This window comes from Antennarius striatus, chromosome 6 (genome assembly GCF_040054535.1).
Source record: "Antennarius striatus isolate MH-2024 chromosome 6, ASM4005453v1, whole genome shotgun sequence".
In the NCBI taxonomy this organism is placed as follows: domain Eukaryota; kingdom Metazoa; phylum Chordata; class Actinopteri; order Lophiiformes; family Antennariidae; genus Antennarius; species Antennarius striatus.
The window spans coordinates 12,077,718-12,096,800 of record NC_090781.1 but is presented as its reverse complement, the minus strand read 5'-3'; the positions used below and the strand labels follow the sequence as shown (position 1 = coordinate 12,096,800).

The 19,083-nt window shown below is 41.9% G+C and overlaps 1 protein-coding gene across 1 annotated transcript; it reads left to right on the top strand.

The window, feature by feature from the left end:
• The first annotated feature begins 545 nt into the window (after positions 1 to 545).
• Positions 546 to 18,835, top strand: pcsk7 (proprotein convertase subtilisin/kexin type 7). The gene is made up of 17 exons (XM_068318020.1): positions 546 to 665; positions 3,675 to 3,971; positions 4,781 to 4,996; positions 6,391 to 6,525; positions 6,731 to 6,896; positions 7,063 to 7,153; positions 8,889 to 8,943; positions 9,340 to 9,478; positions 9,581 to 9,681; positions 11,813 to 11,980; positions 12,661 to 12,765; positions 13,554 to 13,656; positions 15,783 to 15,939; positions 16,114 to 16,208; positions 16,348 to 16,453; positions 16,646 to 16,763; positions 17,631 to 18,835. The coding sequence occupies exons 2-17, from the start codon at positions 3,726 to 3,728 to the stop codon at positions 17,889 to 17,891; spliced, it is 2,262 nt and encodes a 753-aa protein (XP_068174121.1). The 5' UTR covers positions 546 to 665; positions 3,675 to 3,725; the 3' UTR covers positions 17,892 to 18,835.
• The last annotated feature ends 248 nt before the right edge of the window (positions 18,836 to 19,083 follow it).

Genomic DNA, 19,083 nt, shown 5'->3' with positions numbered 1-19,083 from the left:
AAACAGTGGCAAGAATACTGGGAGTTAGCAGAAACGGGCAGGCATTTATTTTCAATACAGAGACAGGTGGGAGAGGGAAGAAGGATTGGAAGGAACTGGAAGGAGGAAACAACATTAACTCGGTTAAGGATCGGGCATACAAGGTTGAATGAAACATTGTACAAAATAGGTAAACACACAGATGGGAAATGTGAACAATGTGGAGTAACAGAATCAGTGCAACATGTGTTGATAGAATGTGAGAGATACAAAGAGGAGAGGAAGACCTTGAATGCAATGATGGAGAAGGATAAGGAACCATTTAATTTAGGAAACTTGCTAAAAGTTGATAGCAGTGCAAGACCGGGGCGACTGATGGACTTTATGCGGGAAACTAGGTTAATGGACAGAAGTTAGGAGGATCCGTCACTAAGGGGTTCTAGTCTGTAACTGCCTAATCTCCAGTTCCAATGTAGACTCAGTAGGTGGCGGTAATGCTCCAGACACGAAGGGGTAAACTGCCATTAAACCAAACAGAAGAAGAAGACGAACTTCCTGACTGTCAGCTAGACTGTCTGCGCATGCTCTGAATGACGTCACAAGTTTGGGCTGCGACTCGCACGTTTAGGAATGAAATGATCAACTCAACGTTTAGACCCGATGAACACAAGGAATTCGGTGCAAAGGTAATATATCACTTCAAATGTATTCGCCATGAACATATTCGGGTGTCTCGGTGTTCTCCATTGTTAGTGTTGGGTGTTTCCGGTCAGCTAGCGATCCTGTTACATTTGACAACAAAGCTTCCGTTCAAAGGCAAACCTCATTCCTTGTTATTTTGACTTGTTTTTTTTGTTGTTATTGTTTTTTGTAAATGCATATTGTCCATACTTTATTGCAGCTTTGATGTTTATATAGTCAGAATTTAAGAAGCGAGTTGCATCAGCTTACCGGACAGCTAGCTCGTGATTTTTTATTAGCGACATTGAGAGCTAGCTAACAGTAGCTTCCCACGGATCTCTGGTGTGATTATTAAACTATCAGATGTAGCAGATATTAAATAATTCACTGTTAGTCATAATGGAGGAGGCTGAATTCACTCAACCGAATGACATTAACCGGAGTAATGTTGTTGACAAGTGGAACAATTCTTTATTTATCCTATGCAGTAACAGAGGAATTATTTTTACATATGCACAATTATTTTCACACACATATATGCCCGAACACACACACACACACACACACACACGCACACACAAAAGCAATGTATGTGCTATACATATGCAATGAAAAGAGTGTTGGCAGATGAAATGAAAGGCAGTAACATGGGAGCATTTTTAGGTGCCTTGCTCAAAGCAGTGCCCAGGAGGTGAACTGGCTTGTCTCCAGCCACCAGCCTGCATCCCATTCTGTCACCCTCCGTGGTCTCAAACTGGTGCGGTTCCTACACCAAGTCCCTGTGTCCTTGCTGCTGTTGACACAAATTACATATTTATATGCACATGTTATGTGTCTGATTTGATCAGAAAATGTACATAATGGGGGGTGAGATAACACAAGTCTTACATCCTGGGGAAACCTGCTTGAATGGACACCTTATAACATAAAAGCATTCCTTTGATTTCAACGACATGTAAGCTGAGTATTAGTGTTGAGTATTAGTGTTGAGTATTAGTGTTATTTACATAACTTTCTTCAAGAAGCCTCAGAGTTAACCGCAATGTAAAATTTGTCCTGAGAAAAATTTCCAGATTAGAGTAGTATATCTCACAAAAAGTGAATAAGGAGATTGTGTGTCCTCCCCGTGAGTGTGTTGGTTCTCTCTGGGTTCTCCGGCTTTCTCTCACCTCTAAAAACAGTGGCTGGTCTCAAATTGTCTGTAGGTATGATAGCGTCGGTGCGTGTTTGTGTGTCTTTCATGTGGCTCTGCGGTGCACCGACGTAGCACCTGGAGTGTACCCTGCTTCTTGCCCAAAGTCTGCTGGGATAGGCCCCAGCATCCCGTGACCAGCAACAGCGGAAGAAGCAGTTAATGAAAACGAATGAATGAATAATGAGGGCAGTAGATCAGTCCACTAAGTTTTGGGCTGCTGGGCTTGCACTAGGAGCTAGTATGACTAGGTATGACTAGTATGACTAAGAATTGAGCAAGCCACGAAAAGCCACACTGTGTGTCCAAGACAGTGGCGCAGCACGCGGACGACCGACGCTCATCGCGGGGGGTGTTGGGCAGGTCCGGGGAGCCTCCCCCAGGAAATTTTTTAGAAAATGGGGTCGTTTTCCTGCATTCTGAGGGCAAAATCTTCTGTTCAGTTTACCTACAAAAATACACTAAAGTCAACAGTTCAATCTTAACCATCTTTATTTCTATCCTACTTTATGCAGGTATGACTGATATTCAACAATTGAAAACTTGCATTCACTCTGTGAAGATAGTCATACAAAATATTACTCAATGTTTACTTGTAAGTTCTACTGAGACTAGAATACATTTTAACTTTGACCACCACCAACACCATTGGTATGCCATAGTTTATTTTATTTCATTTTTTAAAATTCAATAACATGATTTTTCATTTCAATTTAAAAATGCATGAAAAATAACAAGCGAGGTGAATACATATTTACATGCATTGCTGGTTATTCCTGCCGGTCATAGGGATCAAAAGTCTAAGACAAGTATTGATAATATCTTTCATTTACCTTCTGATCGGTCCGTGGTGAATGCCTCTCAGCATTCACCATTTGTTTATTAATGAGGATTTTAACACAAACTCTACTATAAAACACTGAATTCTTTTGATTGATCGTCATCGCCTTGTTGGACACCAATCCGCGGGTTCAGCTTGTAAAAATCGAACATAAAATCAAAGTAGCGGCGCTATTTCCGCTAGCGCCGCTCTCCAGCGGCAGTAGCGGCGCTAGGGCCGCTGTCTAGTGGCATTAGCGGCGCTAGGCCCGCTCTCTAGCGGCAGTAGCGGCGCTAGCGCTAGTGAGCGAAAAAGTTGTAAGTTTTAGCCTTTTTTCTGTAAAAATAAGAACGCCACTGTGGCTACACAGTCTAAAAACCTTGTAGCCAATCTGGTATTTACTTTGCCTATGGCGAAGTGGCAAATGGCTAGCGCAAGCCCAGGGCTGGTAACTGGAGGGCGGCTGGTTCATCTGCTTATTGGAGTGTTTGTGTTTGTTAAGGTGAGGTGGCAATGTGTGTATTGTATTGATGATTGTTTGAACAGTGTAAAGACTAACCAATGTTGCTTAGGTGAGTTTGACTTTGTATGAAGTGTTTTCCTCTGATTGTCAGCTATGGTGTAGTCCAGTGTTGATGACAAGAACAATGTGTGCTGTTTGTAGTCGGGGTGGGGTTTGACTAGCATGTTCTTAATGGATCTGCTTGTGCTCTACTGACTTATTTCAATGTTATTACAGTTTGGTAAACACTACTTTGATTTTCAGTTTTGCATCAGTTGTTGAAAGTGTTTTCATGGTCCCTGTCAGTGCAGGAACTGATCTGATCTCACACAGTCTTAAGTCAGTGAGCTACTGACTCCCAGTTAGGGTTGGACTGTACCCGACAAATAATCTCTGAATACTGCGCAGCGATATACTTGGCCACCAGCTATTTATTGTCAGATTGTCTTCATCGCACTAACGAGACATTCTTTCTCCCTGTCTTTCTGTTACACATCCAGATTGCTGAGGAGGGCTGGCCTGGTTGACCCTGTTTTCCAACTTTGGTTGCAATGACAACAAACTACTTCTACGCACTCCTGATCCTCTTCTCTCTGTCCTCCTTCACTCTCTTACTTATGACTCTCCTGCCCAGTGTCGCCCCATCTAATCCCATTTCTTCCTCCCCCCTTGCCTCACCTTGGCAGTCACCGTCTTGTGGCCTGGGTCAGTCCTGGGCTGTCCGTCTCCATGCCAGCCCACTTTATGAAGATGATGATGAAGAGGGCTTTGTGCACCTGGATGTGATCGCCAACAGGGTACGTAGTCTCAACTATTACACAACAGGAGGTTTTCTGTTTTAATATGTTCCTTGACATGCGAGCGACTTGAAATAAAAGTTTTTTGAGATACGAGGCGTCACTTGGTCAATATTTTTGTTCGACATGCGAGTGAAAATCCAAATTGGAGTCGTGCCTCAGGACACTTCTACTAGTTGGTGGATGGATACAACATCAGCTGAGATCGGACCTCATTATTTCCCACGGGTGTTCTTTTCATACTTATTAATAGTGTACATGGAATAATTTAAGTGTAATTAATTATGCACAGGAAGAGTATTCATATCTATTGATTGATAGAAATTTTTTTTTTCATAATAATTTAGAGGAGTAAGAAGTTTTTTTCTTACAAGGCAGGATTGGATTAAAACGATTTTAGTTATTTTAAGTAGGGAAAATTTGTTTTGAGTTCCGAGCTCAGTCACAGAACGAATTAAACTCGTGTATCTCAAGGTGCCTCTGTATAATGAATATAAGAGAGCTACAATATTTATTTCCTGATTATACAATTAATATCACTTTATTTTTTTTATTATATGTTGGACTTTTTTCACCCATCTTTCTCTATGTATACCATAGGCCAGTTTACCTTTTTAAACATGCTTTGAATTTTACATTTTTGTTTCATCCTCCTAGCTTGAATCCAGTTTTTCTGTAAAGCCTCTCGTCTTTGCAGGAACTACTAAAGTTTCCATGATTAATTCTAATTTAATGAAGGAAAAGTTGCTAATTTTTAAAACTTATCTCAGACAAATGTATGCTTCTCATCAGTATTTTCTGCATCTCAGGTGGCAGAGCAGGCTGGACTGTGGAACCAGGGCCAGATTGGACAATTAGAAGGCCACTACCTGCTGTGTTCTGTCAATCCTGCCACAGGCTCTGTGGCTGGGGACATCCTGGCAGCTAACCCTCATGTCCTGTGGCACTCCCAGGAGAGATTACTCAGCCGTTCCAGGCGGTCGATTGCCTTCAATGATCCCTGCTACATGAAACAGTGGCACCTGGTGAGAATCTAAAGTTCCTATCTTGCCTTACTGATCTCCTGTTTTGTAGGAAGTCTTCACATGAGCACCTGAAGTTATCGTAATGACTGTCAATTGAAGAACAAAGTAGAACTAGTGCAGCAGACAGCCTGTCAGGAGTCTGTTTTAAGTAGAACCGTTTTCAGATTTAATTGACTTTTCTTGTTATCAGTGAGGTATACTGATACAGGCAGGGGCGTGATTGAAGAGAATAAGGGGCCCAAGACTTTAGTCTTATTCACAATAGATCAATTGTCAACATGATCCTTGTTGCTCATGTGATTTCTTTGTTTAATTTTATCTAGAGATTACACGTTTGTCCTTGCAAAGTCAGATTTTTGACTCATCTGGCACTTGTTTCTTTGTATGTTACTCCCATTCAACTCTAATATGCAGTGCATTGCCTTTGTCATGAGGACTTTTTAAATCTGTTAAGCTTTATTCTGACTGTCACCTGCGACAGCAACTTGCTCAAGGTTGTTTGGTGATCTTTGGAAGACATGTCTGGGATGGTATCCTCAGTTGGTCCATAAACCCCATCTGGCTAACTCACTCCGTCTTAATTCTTGGTTTGCAGATAATTTTTCCTTCATGCATGTGTAGTCTCCTGACAATACTGTGTTATTTGAGGCGCTGGGTATCATGATAAAAATAAGCAGTAAGATTTTCACAGCTCTAACAACAAAAGTGCTGTTCACGAGCCAATCTCAGCTCAATCTCTGAGTTATGAGAGTGCAAAAGGTGCTTGATAAAAAGAATGAAGTCATTTGTGGGAGTACAGGACTGTATGTCCTTACTGGACAAACTTACTTTGTACTTAAAGCGGAGAGCCAGGTGATCAGTCATCATCTTCACAACTGCTCACACTGCAAACCATTGTGCTGACACTCGGTTTACAACAACAATTTACTAATCCACACAAAGACGAGTTAACGGACTGGTTCTGTTGAAATTGCAGAAATATGTACCACTGACATGGCTTTTCTTTTTTAATTGTGTAACATCAGCGGATAGAGTTTTAGGCCAGTGGCTGTTTTCCACACTTGGTGAACAGTTTCACTGAACACTGAACAGGTTTGCATCTAGATCATCTCTGTTACATTGAGAAGTGTCAATGCCATTGCAGAAATCCGTTTACAGGATTAGAATAGGTTTTCACAATTTTTACATCCAATGTTTCACAAATAATTATGAGTTCATCTGATGTAAAAGCTGCTAGAAGGCCCAGATGGAGACTTTTCATACACCTTTTCATACACTGTCTAAAACCCACTATGGATCATTACGTTAACAGGAAAACTTTGAATGCTCTTACATTAGGCCTTGTGTTCTTTCTACATGAACTCATCTTCTTTTTAATCATCCTTTTCTTGCAGCACAATGACGTCAATGAGGGTATGGACATTAATATAACGGGGGTTTGGGAGCGTAACATCACAGGCCAAGGAGTTACGGTGGTTGTAGTTGACGATGGGGTGGAACACACCCACCAGGACATCCAGCCCAACTATGTAAGTAAATTTCACTGGAGTTTCTTTCTGTGATCAATTAATTGCAGATATTTCTTCTAACTCACCAATGAGCTGCACATCTTATTATCACGGTGGAACCATGAGGCTTATTTACCATCGATATGTCAAGACATTCACATCCGCTCCTAAAATATATTACTGTATCCAATCAACCTGTACAAATGTTCATATATTTGCCTCTCAGAGCCCAGAGGGGAGTTATGACCTGAATTCCAATGACCCAGACCCCATGCCTCATCCAGACATCCACAGTGAGAACCACCATGGAACACGATGTGCTGGTGAAATCGCAGCTGTTCCCAACAATAGCTTCTGTGCTGTTGGGGTGGCCTATGGCAGTAAGGTGGCAGGTACAGAAACGATAAGTCAAAATGAAGTCGATGTCTGATTGTTAAACAACAACTAGACAAAATCTGGACATTCTGGCTTGTGTGTGTATGTGTCTTTGTGTGTCTTTGTGTGTGTTTGTGTGTGTGTGTGTGTGTAAAACCTTCACTTTTGTTGTTTTCTGTTCAGGTATCAGAGTCCTGGACGGCCCACTAACAGACAGCCTGGAGGCCATAGCTTTCAACAAACACTACCAGGTCAATGACATCTACAGCTGCAGGTAACCAAACATGTCTGTGTCTGATTCTATCTACGCACTGTGACCCGAATGATCAACATTTCAACATTTCAAATTGATCAGCAGTCAGAATACAGACAGAGACAGTTTGTCTGCATGTCTGTCTGTCTGTTGATCTCGAGGTGGTTGGATAGATATTACCGTATTTTCTGCACTATAAGGTGCACCTAAAAAACTAAAATTTTCTCATAAACCCGTAGTGCGCCTTATAATCGGGTTAAAAACATGGTCACTGAAAAAAAGCCGGCAGTCTGGCCGCCAGTCATGCCGCACTCCTCCACCAGAGGAGTCCCCTCACAAGGCACTCGGGCCCACGACCCCTAACAACGGTAGTCAAGGGGCGTCACCGAAGTCCCGGCTCTGACTGAGCTGCTCTCAGACGGTAGAGCAGACTGTAGGAGCACCGGTGATTACGTAGCAAAACATAAGGAACGTTCAACAATTCTACTAATAAAGTTTGACTGACTGACTGATCTCAGTATTTCCCAACTACTGTGGCGTCGGAAATAACCCACTTTAAACTTAATTGGTCTTAAAAATGCCATTGTGCTGTCATCTGGAATCTAGTGACGGTCCATTCTATAAGTCTGTGGAAACACACAGAGAAACTGGCATAAAGGTGAATGAAAGACCCTCAAAGCTGAATTTACAGCCCTTTCTGAAATTTCAAGAGCAGAGTCACTGCGTTTCTGTTGTGTTGCATAGATTTGCAAATGTAGTTGATAGCTCTGGGCGGGCGGCAGAGGGGCGCATTCAGGCTTTTGTATTCTGTCTGCAGCGACGTGCAGTGAGATTCACGGCTGTGAGATACTGACGTTAAAAGTGTTCTATGAGTAAAATAGCATCACATTTTCCAGTAAATTAGCAGCCTGACATGAAAAACTAGTTTAAAAATTGTTTAGAACACACAGCAGCAAATAGCTGCACCTCACCTCCGACTGGACTACCGATCGATCGAAACAATATTTAATTAATAAACGAAGACGAACGTCGGAGTTTAAATATCTGCTTTGAACTTCAGATCAGGAAATAATCCGCTCTGTTCGCACTGACTGCACTCGTAATGAATTTAACCAGTTTTAATGTCAGCTTTTTTAATATGCGTGTTGACTTCTTTCTAAGATGGCAAAGTGATCAAGTGATCAGGTTTTCTCGATGAGGCACAGAATGGCTTATTGACATAACAATAGGAGCCATTCAAAGGTAGTCAGAGCCGCACTGCTCAGGCAGTCATGCAATCATGACTGCCTGAGCAGTGCGGCTCCATCTAGTGGGCGGATTGCGCAACTACAGCCGCTGCAGTTTATCAAATACATTTTATTTATTTTTTATTGTGTGCGCCTTATAATCCGGTTTGCTTTGTATATGGAATAAATTATAAAACAAACAAATTATTAAGGGTGCGCCTTATAGTCCAGTGTGCCTTATAGTGAGGAAAATACTGTAGTTGTTAGATATGTCATGAACTGCGACAGCTAATACTTGAGTTAAACTCCTCTTTTGTTGACGCTATCATTTAATGGTGAAAGACGTAAATCATCTTAAATGAACGTCTTGGACACAATTTCTTTTTAACAAGTATAATAAAACTCACGTGTCCTTGTCATTGGTGTATTACTTGTGAGTTTTTTGTGTTATATTACATTATCATACACTTTTTTTTTCCATACTGTGAAAGTCATGTTTGGATTATGATTGAGACCCTTGTCTCCTGCAGTTGGGGTCCAGATGATGACGGATTCACTGTCGATGGACCCCACCCCCTGGGCAAGGTAAGAGAAAGAGGAGGAAACAGCGGTGTTTTGTCCTGCAGAGGGCAGTGCACTAAAACTGACCGATTACAGAGGCGGGGAGAAAAAGTTCATTTGCAGTGTTTTTGTCCACCTCCTAAGGTGGAACATGTTGACTTCCTTGTTTTCTCATATCTGTACGTACGTTACAGACTTGATACCCACCTCTAAAAAACTGGTACATAGAATTCAGTCAGATTTTATTCACTCTTTCTGTATATCTCACAAATGGTTTCTTGAATTTGTTGATATATTTAGCAAATATCACATCCATCTAGAAAGATATTGTGGTCTATTCACGTCACGGCATCTTTGATCTTGTGCAGAAATGTCAAATTTTCCTCCTTTATCTCAGCACAATGTATTTTTCCTCCACAGGCGGCGCTGCAGCACGGTGTCATTGCAGGCCGAAAAGGTTTTGGCAGCATCTTTGTGGTCGCCAGCGGCAATGGAGGACAGTACAATGACAACTGTAACTATGACGGCTATGCCAACTCCATCTACACCATCACCATTGGTAAAAACACAGAGCTTATCGTGTTCCTGTGTGTGTCTCTGTTCGGTGGTGGACATGTGCACACACAGCAGTAAGTGGTCGTTTTGTGTGTATGTGTTGCAGGAGCAGTTGATGAGAGGGGCAGGATGCCCTTCTATGCAGAGGAGTGTGCATCTATGCTGGCCGTCACGTTTAGCAGTGGTGGAAGCAAGCTGAGGAGCATTGTGGGTATTTCAGAAACACACTCATTCACACAGTGAAAATGATGATGATAATAAAGATTCTATTTAATTCTGATATACGGGTCAGCTGGAAAACAGGAAGTCAATTACAAGTTGCACTGGAGAAAGGTTTTAAAAGATAGCACCTAATTAAGGAGTTAGCCCAATCACAATGCAGAATTTTCCTATGTAAAACATTTTAATGAACCCCAATATGTTTGCCGCTAGTCACTTGTTTTGTTTGGACTGCAAAAGCTGTAAATTTTATGCTGAAAGGTTCTAGTTCCAGTGGGAGTCTGGTACAGTTAGATCAATGTCTTAAAAAAGGCCAGACCCAGCCACTGTGGTTTGTGATGTAAATGTTAGCTTGAAGTTAAAAAACAACACTTTACTAGCTGTGAACTCATTAACTGATTTGGAACTGTCATGAAAGTCATGGATGTCAGCCTTCAAGTGAAACACATGTATTCACGCAATTATTGTTCGCCTGAAGGAGAGACTTATGAAAACAAATTCATTTACTTTTCTTTTGAAACTCTTGAATACCAGAACAGGACATGTAAAACAATACATCTACGCTTCAACTTAGTTTGGTATGCATTAGAAATTGTGAAAAAAGCAGCTCCGTACCAGGAAGAACAGAGATTATTTGATGGCTGACGATGGTAAGAGTAAAGGTCCATTAAAACCACTGACTCATAGTTGCTATTGTTTGTGGGTGTTGTCATAGCGACTCGGTTTGGACCAGGGATGTCATTGCTTGGTGGAGAAGAGCTTAGCGAGAATTGGCTTTATCTAAAGAAGACTGATTCACTCCTGATCATCATGCCCGTGGGCCAAGTGCTCACGGCAGATAAATACAATGATCGAATGTTAGGCCCAGCATAAAAACTGGTATTTAGCAGCTTTCTTTTTCTTTCAAATCATAGGTCCTTCTTCTGTCTCCTCATTGGCTCTTTTATCCTGCACATAGAAACTTTCCAAAAACGTGTGATTTTTGCTCGTTTTTCTTGTTTGGGAGTTTCAATTTAGCGGTAATTGTATTCTGTGTTACCGGTTGCAGCGGACCCTTTGAGAAGATAGTCATGTGACCGAGGCGAGCATCTTGACAGACATCAGTAGTGACTCATGGACAGATGTAGAAGAAAGATTCTGGTAAATTCTCCAGAACAAAACGTCAATCAGAATCAAGTAATTCTCTGTGGCCCGGTGTCAATTGTCAAAAGGACCGGTTCCGGTCTGCGGGCCGGGCGTTGGGGACCTCGGCTTTAGTGGATTATCGCAGTGAAGCCCTTTAAAGTGCACCAGTAACAGCTGCCCTCACAAATGAAGAGACTTTGAATGCTTCTAATTCAAGATATGTCGACCTCCGACAAATGGATCTTGTTGCTGCGTAGTGCTTGTCTCCTGGTGACGCTGTATATTTTTCACCACCTCGGCAGCTCTAGATAAACATGCACAGGGACAAGCCCTGCTGGGAAACCCACTGCGTGTACGAAACCAGTGGCTCCAGAGCTCGAGCAGCTGTTGGAAAAGTGCCACATGTCTTACACATGTAAACTGAGGGCCCAAGATTCCTGACCCCTCGCCCCTGTGGTCCTGTCAGACTAGCTTGTAGACAGTATACACAGAACAAGTATGAGACATGTTCCATACATGCTCCTTAAACTCCTCCTCACCAGAGGAACTTGACAGGGTGCCACACACATTGTGATGAGAGACATCACTGTAAAACCAGTATTAAATCTGTCTGGTTTTGCTCACTCGAGAGGTTAATCTCCTTTTAAATCGGCTTTTCTTTGACCTTTTTAGGTCCAACGCTGTCAGGATTTCAAACTGCTCATCATTATCATTCAGGGTGTATATATTATTTTATTTTCCTCACTTCAAGAACTGAAGTTCTCCAGAGCTTAAACAACTGTTCCTAAACAGTCCTGACCTCTGGTCTACCCCTGGTAAAGACATCCTTTCATAATGATGACTCCAGCTTGATGAAGGGCTGTTTGCTGCTGGTTTAGTTACAGAACTCTAATGCTGGAGACTCTGACTGAATGTGTTGAAGGGGTCTGTCTTCACTCATGTGTCGTTCACACTGATCTACGAGTTCTTGCCCTCCTGCCTTCTGGCTTTGCAGGTGACGTCAGACTGGTCCATGCAGAGGGCAACAGGCTGTACGGAGGGCCACACTGGCACATCTGCCGCCGCCCCCCTGGCTGCAGGAATGGTGGCCCTCATGCTGCAGGTCCGTCCCTGCCTAAGCTGGAGGGATGTCCAGCACATCATCACCTTCACTGCCACCAAGGTATACAGTATGAAATCTGCAGTGTCAGCTATTACTCTACACAGCCTGTGTGTACGTTTTCATTCCACCTGAACACTGTCAGGCAGTTGTGGAAGACAAAGCACACAGAAGATTCCTAATTAGTTTTTGTGACGCACTGGATTCCAAAAGATGTAATCTGATTTTAAAATTCTTGTGGACTACTTTTCTATGACTTAAAAATCAAAGGACCAAATCCAACCTGGTTCTTATGCAGTATTCTCGTTTGCGTGCATCCTTGCGTCTTTGATGCACATTTTTTGACAGGGACGCACGGTCATCAGACAACGTGGGACGCAAGCTTTAAATACTTACAGTAAAATAAATCGATGCTACCCTTTTCCACGATATAATATTGGGAAAAATGCACTTCCATTCAACAAAAATATTCATAATTTATTCATTTCTCCACTTAAATATCGAACCCAGAAATGACCATTGATCTTGCGTGAGTTGCTCGTCACAAGACTCATCTGCTTGATTCAGCTTTGTTAAAATCGAACAGGGGCGGTGCGATGGCGCAGCCGTCGCCGCTCAGCAAGGCGGTTTGCGTCCCGCTCTGTGCAGAGTTTGGAAGTCAATATTGGTGTCTCCTCAGTTTGCTGATAAAATGATGTGGCTGCTGAGAACCAACAACCTGACCTGTGTGTGTTATATAACAGTGTGACAGCTCTGCAGACTGGAGGGTAAACGGAGCTGGTTTCCATCACAGTCACCAGCACGGCTTCGGTCTACTCAACGCGTGGAGGCTCGTCAACGCTGCGAAGGTCCGCAAGTAGACAGCGGTGTTACAACTGTGTAATAGTTTAAATAGGACGAGGCCACATTAAGGGTCTACATAGTAGTTCTAGCGTAACAAAGAAGAAATAGCATGTTAGAACAATGTTCATCATCTCAGTAATGATATATCATCAAGAAAAGACGTTTCTATTCAGTGGTTCTTTCATTAAATTGTAAGAATACAAATTGATAGCGTAAGACAGTAGATGTTTATTTTGTTTATCATAGAGCTGAAATACTGTCAATACATTTTTTATAGTTAGCTTTTAATACCTTAAAAAGGCTTTCTGGCTAGCCCGGTTAGCATTCCTTGTACTAGCTTTGTTTGAGGTGATTGCTAAACAAAAACAGAAGTTTTATGTAGTATTTCCACAGAATGTGGAAACCGTTTTTTGTAACAAAAGAGGTTATTTTGAGCATAATAATATGGTAATTAGCCATTAATTAGCCATTAATGCCTACGTTACATACAGTTCTAGCCTCTATACCCGATGTTAAAGCCGATGTCTGGTTACTGCTTTGGTATTGAGACGTTATTACCTCGTCATGACCGCTCTTATAATCAAATGAGTGCCCCATAAATGTATTTATTAGCTAAAGAGTTCTTTCAGCTCATGCATATACACAAGTGGAACTACAAACACTTAACAATAAATTAGACTTTTGAAGATTTATTCTTTCATTGATTTACAGAAAAAACGTAAAAATTAAAAGCATAATTTTCTGATCTCCTCCAGAAGTCAGTTCCAGACGTTTTCTCTGTTCTCTCTCCAAGGTTTGGGAGTCGGTGCCTTTCCTTGTGTCTTATCAGAGCGCAGTAATAAAGGAGGAAGTGTCCATCCAGACTTACCCCGATGAGCTCATCCGTACCTGGATAGGTAACGCCACTTTTACAATCCTGTCTTTGTATTGGCAGCTGGTTTCTAGTTTACATACTGCACTGCATAGCTGACTCCCTCCCTCCCTCCCTTCCTCTCTTCCTCTTTGCCTGCTCCTCCATCAGCTTACTATTCCATATTTGGTCATGTTTTCTGCGTCCACATTCAAATAGTTGTTGACAGTTTTCCAGATTGCCATCATTCCTATTCTTCCCTCCTGATTAATCTTTTCTTTCCAGAATCTTTCTCTGGATTTAACAGATTTTCTCAGCATTTTTAATTTTAATTTTTACATCTCGCCCCTCCTAATCTCTGTGTTACGTGAGCTGTCTCCTTTCTTTATGCTTCAAACACACTTTTTTTCAACTAAGCTCACAATGACATCATCCTGGATGAACCGTCTTTGTCACTTCTCCCTGTATCGGGAGGAGCACGGCCTCAGACTGATATGTTTGTGTTTGTAATGTAACAGGGCTTTCTTAGCGTCAAGGAAAATAATAAATGGTATGTCAAGCCTTCATTTAAAAAATTAAACAAATCATGTTCAATTTCTGTATTTAATTTTTGTAATTTAATCATCTGTCCAAACATACACATCAAACTATAGACAGGGTTTGGGTTCAGACAGATATCAGGTTTGCCTTTCACATTGCTCAGCAGTCTTGTTGCAGCCCAATTGATGTACTTCCCCTTAAGCATCTTAAAATTCCATTTTTCCATGTATTTGGCCGTCACAGTAAAGACCCAAAGCTACGGCTTTGGTTTTCAATTGAATGGAAGCAAACGAAAAAAAGAATGTGATTAAAGAAAAATTGACTGAATAAACATTTGTCCAGCATTCCAGTGGAACGAATGAGATGCAGGGGAGGACAAAATGTGCTAAAACTCTACTGTCAAAAAAGTATGTTCTCATTTTATGATTCGTACTCAAACAAATATGACCGTACCGCAACACTATGTATTATTTTGTTTTGATCTTTATTGACAAATACAAAAGAAAATACCAGGTACAAACATTCCACAATTTTGTAAGACATAGAACATGTTCAGATTTATGTATTCATTTTGATCCACACCAGCTGGTCGCGTCTGTTTCCTGTTAATCTGTGAGAATAGACTGAGGAAGGAATCTGCCAAGGTCGGATGACCAGTTTGAACATCAGGACTACTTGGGGCCTCCAGCAGAGATCCTTCTTGTTTTACCCCATCTAGTTCATGATCTTTTGGGTCGTATCACACACACACAGACACACACACACACGCACACGCACACACCTCCCTGCCTGAGCAGGAGTGCTGCAGTAGTGGAGTTCCTGACTCAGAGATGGTCTTGATCCCTCGTCAGCCAGCACAGGAAATGAAACTGCTGCACAATCAGCAGAATATTCAGATTAGAGAGTTTATATTTTGTCTGTTTTATTAACATGATTAAGTCAAAAAGCACTTCAAGCAACGTCATCATATCATGTCTCGTCTTTGTCGTGGAGAAAAAAAATTCCAACCCTGAACTTACAGTTCTACAGTATGGAACAAAACTTTAAGAAGGGGATATGAATCTCTGGGAGAAGGACATCACCACATTCATACTGGCTGTCATTCATTTCCTCTCGCCCCCCAGGTATATTTCCTTAGACCCTTCATCTGTTTCTTCGTTCTGTCATTCCTTCTGCTTCTCTCTATCACTCGTCCGTCTCTCTCCTCCATCTCTGCTTCATCTGTCCCCCGACTCTGTCTTTCCTTGTGGAATGTTTATGTTTCTGGCTCCCTGGTCCCTTTTTGTCCCTCCCTGCCCTGAGGATGTGTGCAGCCCTACATGGTCATGGAGCACCATGGCTCATTACCAGTCATAACCCAGGAAATACTGGGAAATTACCAGACACTTACGGTGGGAGAGTGGGAGGTGATCAGGACTGACTGCTCTGTGAGGAGGAGAGAAAAACAATTATGATCGGGATTTCATTTTGTTGTATTGAAAGGTTATTGGTAGGTGACTACTCATCAGATCAAGACATGATCATAAATGTACAGTACACACACACACACACACACACACACACACACACACACACACACACACACACACACACACACAAACAAACATTAATCTGATCTCAATTCTCCTTCAGTCTCCTCTGCTGACCTGAGACCATCTGGAGTGGAGACACTGGAGCATGTGGCCGTTACCCTGACGATAACCCACCCATGCCGCGGCAATTTGGAGATTGAGTTAATCTGCCCCAGTGGTATGACATCAGTGATTGGGGCACGGCGTGCTGTCGACAGGTTCTTAAACACAGACACACAAATCCCTGCAGCCATATTACAGCTAGCGATGGTGAAATTATTTGAGAGGATGAGTGAAGATCTTATCATAGCTGTAAAAAATACTAGACTGAGGTCGGATTGATATTTCTGACCACAGCCTGGTTTAACAGCGTCTTGCATTTTTGTACACAGAGACCCTTCAGGCTACCGTGAGTGGACTTTCTCCACTGTGCGCTGCTGGGGAGAAAAAGCAGAAGGCCAGTACACTCTCAAGATATCTGACCACAGTAAGACTTTCCTCACACACCGACATTTTGCGGATACCACACATACACCCACTTCCCTATCCGATGTATTGTTCTAGCTGTTTCCTTGTAACCTCAAAATAGTTCACTTCCTCACGCTGACCCTTCGTTGTTCCTGCAGAGGAGCCGCTGTCTGAAAAGTGTGCCTCTGAAGGAGTGTTGAAGCAGTGGTTGCTGACACTGTATGGTTCCTCTATGACCTACAGCGAGGTCAAGGAAAGACAGTGGTGAGACCCGGCTGACTTTTCTTGCTGCCATTCCTGTTCTCTCAGCTGGTTTAGACTGTTCTGATCATTCTTCATGTTTCACAAGTATATTTCTTGCATGTATATACCAATTAGTGTCCATCGTAGCGTCTTGCATTCAGACTCTTGTAACCCTTGCAAATCTCTTCTTGCTTACTGTGCGTTGACTGACAGGCTAGTGAACGAGGCGATGAGTGGCAAGTATTTGGACAGCAACTTCTCTCTGCCCTGCCCTCCAGGCCTCGACATTCCTCCAGAGATCGTCAGCCCCTTCACGCCCAACAGCCTCAAGGTAAACTGTGTAGAGCCAACACCATTCATACTGACCGCAATCTGGTCAATGAGAATGACCAGATAATATATTTCTCTCTTCTGTCATTCTCTGTTAAACCAGAGCTCTATACTTCTGCGTCAGCAGGTTCTTTATGGTAGAGTTTCTGTCAGTTTGACACATGTCCAGGTCTTGTGAACGTGATCTTAAGAATGATTGGGATGGCATTTTATAATACATGAATAAACAAAACAAATAAAAGGAAAAAACTGACCATATTCCACCTATTGTTAGATGTTTAATTGGTGAAACTAATTTTTGTGACCACCTTGAATCTGTGGGAACTGTTAAGATGTGTCTGAATCACACATTTCTATTTCTATGTTTACAAGAATTATGCTGCTGGTTTTTGTTTTGTCCATGAACGTGAGGCTAACACTTATACAGACGCGGTCCTTTTTCTTGACTGATATTGAACTTGATGAAGTTCTCTATACCTTAAAATAGGCTTAGAAACATCACATTTCTTACTGGAGGTTGTTCACTGGTATCACTTACTCTAGTAGTGAATGCCGTACTTAATACATATCAAAATATTCACACATTTGAGTCTGAGCTGACTTGGATGTAAAGTAAAAATGATGGGAGGAGAAAAAACCCCCACAAGTCTTGTTTCAGTTCAGTTAAAAAGAAATTCAGGAAGTGAATTTATAATTTGACATTGATTGAAGGGAAAGTCACAATTTTTCTGGACAAAGTTACCAAATCCAGCCTGCACCTTAATGGAAAGGAGATATAAAGCATTAATCCAAGGTTTCTTGAATTCAGTCTCAGAATCCAGAGGACAGTGATTCACCTTGTCTGCCTCTCCTCTGTTCTCTCCTGCAGTTTCTGCTGTTGTTGGGCTGCTTTGCTCTCTTCTGGTCTCTCTATTACACCCTGGAGGTCACCCTGGCACACGTGGACCGCCGAAGCCTCTTCTGCATACACAGGGGATGGACAGGTCATCGGGTCAGGAGGGGGCGTGCAGCGAGAGGAGTGGAGGAGGCGTTGTTACCACAGGAGAGCAGGGAAGAAGAGGAGCGTGACTCTGGGTTGGATTTGCACACAATCTTGGACTCAGAAGCCAGTGTGATCTTTGAAATGTAGTCTTGAAGGACAATGACATGACGATGAAACTTTGTGGCTTTCTGAGCTCATGGTACATCTCAGGTTTCCAACCGTTCCCCCCTCCCATCTCACCCGCCTCCACTCAGACCTACCTGTGGTTGTTGAGGTTCACAGTGTGGACTGTAGATCGACATAACTGAAGAGGGAGCTCTTTGTCCCCGATCGCATTCCTCAGACGCGTGGCCTTTCATCAAGCCTTTGTTAGCATCAAAACAGTCCAGGTGTAGGTGTATTCTTCTACACCCAGCCTTCTAACATATGGGATCATTTCCACACAGTTGTGATATTTTATGTGGCTACATTTCACGCGGAGATCAGGTTTGGTTACAGCTGGAAATGGAGGTTTTAGTATCCTGACACAACTGCACATTTGAATGCTTGCGGGTGTGTGTTCATGTGCACACAGGCAGGGTCTGAGTTCACAGATCGATAGGATGCAATATAAGGACGCCTTTGAGCTCCTGACACAATGGGGAAATACATTTGCTGTGTGTCTGTGTGTGTGTGTGTGTGTGTGTGTGTGTGAGTGAGAGAAATATGCAAGGTTGTTTCTGAGGCCTGACCTCAAATACGATCTTAAGAACTGCTGATGTATTTTAAGAAAAGTTTTTATTTTTGGAGGATTGTTTTAATTGTTGGGTTATTATCTGTGGGCTATTAACCAACTACTGATTTTAAAAACTTGAAGTGGGATTTTCAAGTGTGGGATTTTAGAATGTATTTTTTATGAAATGTAATATATATTCAAAATGTGTGCCTGTTGTACGGATAAAAAAAAAGATTTATTGTTTTGTAAAGTGTTTTAAAAATATATGAAAGAGTTCTAATTTTTTAATGTAAAAGATTGATTGTAAATTTGGAAATTGTGTATTGCTGTGCAAGTCACAGACGGTCTGAATGATAATAAAAGACTGCTGACATATTGTCTTCATGTGGTTTTTAATGCACAGCTACCCCCAAAACAACAGGAGTCAGTTATACTCATACTGTTCTGTTATTCTGTATTCAGGGAGTGTTAGGTGATAAAAATTTTATTTTTTCAAAAAAAGATTGATTTGATTTGCAGTAATTTGCTCAAGAATATGAAAACATTAAAAAACTAGAACCAATGCAGTCACATACTGCAACATCTTGCGACAACCCTGAATTAAAATTTTTACCCTGACCTACT